Source organism: Salmo trutta, chromosome 5 (genome assembly GCF_901001165.1).
Source record: "Salmo trutta chromosome 5, fSalTru1.1, whole genome shotgun sequence".
Lineage (NCBI taxonomy): Eukaryota > Metazoa > Chordata > Actinopteri > Salmoniformes > Salmonidae > Salmo > Salmo trutta.
In genome coordinates, this window is record NC_042961.1 from 53,614,293 (window position 1) to 53,622,152 (window position 7,860).

A 7,860-nucleotide genomic window follows, 5' to 3' on the forward strand; every position below is an offset into this window, starting at 1 on the left:
CGAGAACTGACCACCCATAGGGGTGGGAGGACCAAGAGACCCTAGCCATAACTCTAACACTTACCCTAACCCTATCCCAACCCTTCTCCTAACCCTTTACCATAACCCTATTCTTAACCATGACCTTAACTCCCCAGGACTTCCAGTTGTGGTGTGACCTGAGGGAGTTTGAGCAGAAGATGGGCTGCCAGTACCTGACCCATGAGGGAGACGAGGACCGCTGGAGACTCCACGCCCAGGAGAGGGGTCTGCTCTTCCCTTCTCACCTCCCCTGGACCCCCGGGCACGACAACAGCCTGTGACCCTAGGCCCAAAGGTGAAAGGTCAATGGCCGGACAAGATGGCTACTGGACTACTGGTGTGTTTCAGTGGTGACCAGCAAAAACAAAATGAATTCTGAAGAACTGTTAAAGAAGCACACAGCAACCTAAGATTTTTTGTATGGACAAAAGTCTTAAAAAGATATATGATCACTGTGATTTTTTGCCATGATACTCCTATACTGCCTGCGTCTGAGTGATGGAAGCCAGGCGAACAGGCCGTGGCTCGGGTGGCTGAAGTCCTCGATTATCTTTTTGGCCTTCCTGTGACACCTGGTGTTGTCCTGGAGGGCAGGCAGTGTGCATCCGATGGTGCGTTGGACTGAGAGTACCACCCTCTGTAGAGCCTTGCGGTCAGCGGCGGTGTGGTTGCCGTCCCAGGCCGTGATACGGCCTGACAGTATGCTCTCGATACCCCTGTCCACTTGATGGTTCTGTTCACCAAACAATAAACGGCATTGCTAATCTCTTGGATCGACACTCAGTAACTCAGTAATTTTTTATCAAATATTTGCAAATGTATGGTGTTTAAAATCCTCTATATAGAGTGAAAGTAGATATATTTAACTGGTGCTATTGTTTTGGGGGTTAATATTAAAGGCTCTAAAAGGGTTTAAATCTAGGTTGTCTTTCTTTCTCTGTCTTTTCCTCTCTATCGCTCTCTCCTCCCCCCTTCCCTCTAACCCCGCCCTCTGGCAAAACCCCTCCCACAACCTCTTCTGAGAAAACGAAACTGATCGTCTCATCTCTCTCTCCAGAAGAGTCATGCCCATAGGGGCCACAGATTTGTCCTGTTTAATTTTTGTTGTTGTTGTTTCTCTGTAATAATACTAGCCGCCTAGCGATTTTATAAAGTTGAATTTAGCTAGCCCAGATAGGTTCCCAACCTCATAGCTAGCTACTTAGAAGCTACTATATAGTAGCTAGCTTACTAAGAAGCTACTATATAGTAGCTAGCTTATAGTAGCTAGCTTGTCTAACTATAGTATATTAGCTGGCATGCCTGCTGGCAAGGTTGGTAGACTTTAGAAAAGCAAGGAATAACTAAAGGTACTAAATAATTCCTTTCAATCTTATGCCCAGATTTTAGAAGAGATGCAGAGAAGCGTATTTAGTTTCTTTATAAAAAGAAGCACCAGTCTGGAGGATACAGACAGCTTAAGAGTTATGCTTAAATATGTAGAAAAATTGACATTTTTAAAAATAGAATTAAACATAACGAGTGTGGCTCTAGATTTCAGGAAAAAGCTTACTCGGGTGTTTGGAAAATGCTAAATTCTCCAACATCTGGACTGGCGGCCTAGCTCCCTCCAGAACTCCCTCAAGTCTCCTCATGTACTTTGTTCCCCCTTAGATTTTTGGGCTGCAAGACGCACGCACGCACGCACGCACGCACGCACGCACGCACACAACAGAGCTCTGCAGTGGAGGACAGTGAGAGGATCTTTACTGATCTGATCCGATCCATTGAGAGAAGGCGCTCTGAGGTGAAGGAGCTGATCAGAGCCCAGGAGAAGGCTGAAGTGAGTCGAGTTGAAGAACTCCTGAAGTAACTGGAGCAGGAGGTGGCTGAGCTGAGGAGGAGAGACGCTGAGCTGGAACAGCTCTCACACACAGAGGATCACATCCATTTCCTCCAGGTAACTTACTAAATGGACGTTGTTACATGAAAACTAGAGGCTACATCTATCCATAGTGAAGATATACAGTTTTTTAATCATCTGCTTTCTACCTCTCTCCCTCTCCCCCCTCTCTCTATCTCTCTCTCTCCCCCCCACTCTCTCTCTTTCTTTTTCTACAGAGTTATCAGTCTCTCCAGTCCCAGTGTATCTTCAGACTTACCCAGTATCGTTGTCTGTCCTCTTCAGTACTTCAGAGCTGTGAGTAAGTCTGTGTCTGAGCTGAGAGAGAAACTAGAAGACCTCCTGAAAGGAGAATGGACCAATATCTCCACTACAGGTGGGTTGAAAATAATTCTTAAATAATGCTAAATAATAAGTTATGTACTTTAACAAATCCATATTTCTATACATTTGTAATATGGTATGGTGATAATAACATGCACTCTCTTTGTGAATGTGTTTGTGTGTCTGTAGTGAAAACAGTGGATGTTTTACTGCCTCCAGAACCCAAGACCAGAGAACAGTTCTTAAAATGTGGGTCTGTTTATCACAGAGATATATTCAATTGTTCTATTTAATTTTGAGCTCTTTATCCTAAAGTAACTAACAGTGTCTATTTACTGACACTCCTCACAAACCCTAAAATATATGAATGTAAATATATAACAATAGTAGATATAGTCAGACTAGTTAGCTGCTTATCTGATTCTCATATTGCTCGAATCTCTACTCTGCTATAATCAGAGACAGGGCAGTATTTGACTTAACAATCCCACTTTATTTGAAGTGCATCTTCTGAAAGCTTCATAAAGCCTTCATATTGGCTTCATAAGCGCTACATAGATGCTTCACAAATTATCTATAACCGTAATGTGGTATAACTTAGTGACATAACCATACATTTATTTGTTCACATATATTAATCTATTATAGACCATAAAATACGGTTATAGATGATTTGTGACCCATTTATGCAGTGCATATGAAGCATTCATAAGATGCACTTCAAATACAGTGGGACCAAGTTAACTTATTGTTCTATCTGTCTCCCATCATTGGTCTCTGCTCTGCTCTTCTCCTAGACTCCTGTCAGTTCACACTGGACACAAACACAGCACACAAACACCTCATCCTGTCTGAGGAGAACAGAAAGGTGACATATACAAGACAACCCCATCCATATCCTGACCATCCAGAAAGGTTCACTGGGTGTTCTCAGGTGCTGTGTAGAGAGGGTCTGTCTGGACGCTGTTACTGGGAGGTTGAGAGGAGTGTCCAGTATGTTCATACATCAGTCTCCTATAAATACCTCATTAGAGGGTCAGCTAAAGACTCCTTCTTCTGGCTAAATTAAAAGTCCTGGAGTTTAAACTGCACAAGTAATGATTATAGTTTCTACCACAATACTGTTATGACTAAAGTATCAGGCCCTCTGTCCTCCAGAGTAGGAGTGTACCTGAATCACAAGGCAGGTATTCTGCCCTTCTATAGCATCTCTTCTGATACAATGACCCTCCTCCACAGAGCCAAGACAACATTCACCCAGCCCCTCTATCCTGGGATTATGCTATGGCGTACTACTGCAGAGCTGTGTAAACTGTGGTAGAAATCCCCATGCTTTTTTTCCCTCAAAGATTTGATATTTAGCTATATAATTCCTTCACTGTTGCTCTTTAGAGATTGAAGGAATTAAATATATTTTGATAGAACTATGTTTTAATCTTATACTGCATGTTCAAATTCATCAAGTGTTTCTGACACAATGACCCTCCTCCATAGAGTTCAGACAACATTCAGTCAGCCCCTCTATAAGGAGTCTGGGGTTTGTTATCAGCACACTAATGATATCTCAGAGCTGTGTGAACTGTGGTAGAGGTCACCACACCAGAGTAAAGCTTTATAATGCTCTTTTCTGATTGGATCTTTAGATATTTATTGACTTTACTGTTGTAATCTCAGATTCATCACAATATATTTTCACTTTTATGTCAAAAGCTGAATATTGTTAATCATCAGTAATTATTATCTATGTACTGTATGTCAATGAATCAATATAGGGTCCTTGGTATTAATCTCAGTTGTTTTCCTACTAGCATGTAATGTGCTGTAATACGTATTTAGGTGAGAATCCTAAACTCTACTCCGAGTTACATTTTCACTTATTCATGCATTGATGTCAATAGGAGACATAGTGAACATTTGGCTTAAGTGGAAGTTAGGATTTGCCCCTAACATCATTGGATAGATTTCATTGGGATAGTTTGCTCTTAGGTTGTACATACTGCTTGATCAACCATCATAAACCTGACCAGCTGATGGGGCTGTTTTCTAAAGAATAAACAGAATTGCTAATCTGTAGATCTGACACTCAGTAACTCAGTAATTAGCTACATTTTCTATGAAATCTTTGGAGATGTAAGGTGTTTATAATCCACTATTGTAATGAAGAATAGATCAAGTAACTGATGCTACTGTTCAGGGGCTTGATAATAAAGGGTTTAAAACTCTTGTCTATCTCTCTCTCTCTTACTCTCTGTTTCTTATTAAGGTGCGAACTTAACTCGGTGTGATTGGCTATAGCGTTCATTGAATTACGTCTAAAATGTTTGTTCGTTTTGTAAATTCTAATTTCCCCCTTTAGTCAGAGCTAATTATTTATGTCTCACTCTCTCACTCTCTCTCAATTCAATTCAGGGATTTATTGGCATGGGAAACATATGTTTACATTGCCAAAGCAAGTGAAATAGATAAATAGATAAACAAAAGCGAAATAAACTATCAGAAATTAACAGTAAACATTTGTAGGGTTAAAGTTGATTTTGGGGGTCTTCTAAAGAACCCCACTTTTGATTATGTTGTTATTAATTTGCTTACGTGCCATTGTACTTATGCTCACTGTATAACTGAATATTGAGGCCTCTGTCTGTGTCTAGCTCTCTGCTAAAACTCGCATCTGTGAGAAATGGTGAGAAAAGGGACTGTGTGTGATAGAGAGACAGCTTCTGTTTTTCTCTGAAACTAGGGTAGATTTGCATACCGCTGAGACCGGTTCTCAGAAACCTTGTGTTAAGAATAACTTGTTATTTTAGCTGCACATGCAGGGTTTGACATAGGAGATCATACCATAAGGTTTGATCTCGGGTATATAAGATCCTGTCTTTCTTTTGGTTCGGGGCAGAACTCAGGAGAGACATCAGTTGTATGTCTGATGTTTGATCTTTGACTTCTGTCTACAGCTGTATTTTGATTAAAATTGTTATGATTTATAAGTGCACGTTTTGAGTGCTCCTTATTTGTTAAGTAAATAACGGAGCCCAGAATAGTGGAACCAACACATTACACTCACAAATGTTTCAGATGAGTAGAGACATTTCAAATGTCATATTATGGCTTTGTACATTGATTCAAATAGTTAAAGTACAAAAGTGAAAATAAATAAACATGGGTTGTATTTGGTGTTTGTTCTTCACTGGTTGCCCTTTTCTTGTTTCAACAGGTTACAAATCTTGCTGCTGTGATAGCATACTTTGGTGTTTCACCTAATACAGTGGTTCCCAAACTTTTTATAGTCCCGTACCCCTTCAAACATTCAACCTCCAGCTGCGTACCCCCTCTAGCACCAGGGTCAGCGCACTCTCAAATGTAGTTTTTTGCCATCATTGTAAGCCTGCCACACACACACTATACAATACATTTATTACATTTTAAAGCGAGAGCAAAACTCTTGACAAATGACTTTTTTTTTTTTTAAATGAATGCAAAAATCATTTTCGTTTAAACTTTCCCAGCAACCTGTCACGCCCTGACCTGAGAGAGACGGTTTATTTCTCTATTTTGTTTGACTGCCCACCCCACACCCTGACCTATGTGTTATATTTCTATGTTGTCTTTTTCTTTGATTGGCCTAGTATGGTTTCCAATCAGAGGCAGCTGTCTATTGTTCTCTCTGATTGGGAATCATACTTAGGCAGCCCTTTTTCCCTCCTTCTGTGTGGGATCTTGTTTTTGTATAGCTGTTAGTAGCCTGCAAGACTTTTCGTTCGTTGTCGTGTTTATTGTTTTGTTTTTGCTGGTTCACCTTTTTATAAAATATGATGAACCCAACACACGCTGCACCTTGGTCTACCCTTTACGACGAACGTTACACAACCAATTCTATTGAATACATTTTGCCTACGCTCTTGCCTGCATGTACTACCTTTCGATGAGTCTCCAGCTTCAGAGATTTTTGCAGTTCGTTCCAGTCATTGGCAGCAGAGAACTGGAAGGAAAGATGACCAAAGGAGGAATTGGCTTTGGGGGTGACAAGTGAGATATACCTGCTGGAACGCGTGCTACGAGTGGGTGCTGCTATGGTGATCAGTGAGCTGAGATAAGGCATGGCTTTACTTAGCAGAGACTTGTAGATAACCTGTAGCCAGTGGGTTTGGCGATGAGTATGAAGCGAGGGCCAACCAACGAGAGCATACAGGTCGCAATCGTGGGTAGTGTATGGGGCTTTGGTGACAAAACGGATGGCACTGTGATAGACTGCATCCAATTTGTTGAGTAGAGTGTTTGAGGCTATTTTATAGATGACATCACCGAAGTCGCGGATCGGTAGGATGGTCAGTTTTACAAGGGTATGTTTGGCAGCATGAGTGAAGGATGCTTTGTTACAATATAGGAAGCCAATTATAGATTTAATTTTGGATTGGAGATGCTTAATGTGAGTCTGGAAGGAGAGTTTACAGTCTAACCAGACACCTAGGTATTTGCAGTTGTCCACGTATTCTAAGTCAGAGCCGTCCAGAGTAGTGATGCTGGACGGGCGAGCAGGTGTGGGCAGTGATCGATTGAATAGCATGCATTTAGTTTTACTTGCGTTTAAGAGCAGTTATAGAGGCCACGGAAGGAGAGTTGTATGGCACTGAAGCTCGTCTGGAGGTTAGTTAGCACAGTGTCCAAAGAGGGGCCAGAAGTATACAGAATGGTGTCGTCTGCGTAGAGGTGGATCAGAGAATCACCAGCAGCAAGAGCAACATCATTGATGTATACAGAGAAGAGAGTCGGCCCGAGAATTGAACCCTGTGGCACCCCCATAGAGACTGCCAGAGGTCTGGACAACAGGCCCTCCGATTTGACACACTGAACTCTATCAGAGAAGTAGTTGGTAAACCAGGCGAGGCAATCATTTCAGAAACCAAGGCTGTCGAGTCTGTCAATAAGAATGTGGTGATTGACAGAGTCGAAAGCCTTGGCCAGGTCGATGAATACGACTGCACAGTAATGTCTCTTATCGATGGCGGTTATGATGTCGTTTAGGACCTTGAGCATGGCTGAGGTGCTCCCATGACCAGCTCGGAAACCAGATTGCATAGCGGAGAAGGTATGGTGGGATTCGAAATGGTCGGTAATCTGTTTGTTAAATTGGCTTTCGAAGACCTTAGAAAGGTCATGGGGAATGGGGAAAACATGTGCTGCAATGTGGATATAACGGCACCATCAGAAATGTAACTGTAATTATTTAATTACATATGTTATTGTTAGATGTTTGCAAACAATATTTCCACTTGGCATCACTCTGAGTTTTCCCTATTAACGATGTACTGTTGCTACAGCACAGGCATCTTAAAGTAACTGATCTGATCAGCCTGTGAGAAGCCACTTTAATACCTGGTTCTAACATGAGTCCTTTATCCTGATGTGTAGACAGTGTAGACGATTACAAGATGCATTGTGAACTGATTTTGTTTAGATCTTATTAGTAGTAAACTTGCAAGATCATGACAAGATAAGGATAAGATCAGGACAGGATCAGGACAAGGTCAGGACAAGCTCAGGACAGGATCAGGACAAGACCAGGACAAGATCAGGATCAGGACAAGACCAGGACAGGATCAGTACAAGACCAGGACAAGACCAGGACAGGATCAGTA

At 41.7% G+C, this 7,860-nt stretch overlaps 1 protein-coding gene and 1 pseudogene across 3 annotated transcripts in view; both read left to right on the forward strand.

Annotated features, from left to right (window-relative positions):
* The window catches only part of LOC115194510 (serine/threonine-protein kinase D3), a 25,514-nt gene extending 24,582 nt beyond the window's left edge, over positions 1–932 (forward strand). For all 3 annotated transcript variants that reach the window (XM_029754250.1, XM_029754251.1, XM_029754252.1), the window contains one exon: positions 138–932. In XM_029754250.1, the coding sequence (XP_029610110.1) occupies positions 138–302 (165 nt within the window). In that variant the 3' untranslated portion in view covers positions 303–932. The remainder of the gene's footprint in view (positions 1–137) is intronic.
* On the forward strand, positions 630–3,651 carry LOC115194973 (tripartite motif-containing protein 16-like; annotated as a pseudogene).
* The last annotated feature ends 4,209 nt before the right edge of the window (positions 3,652–7,860 follow it).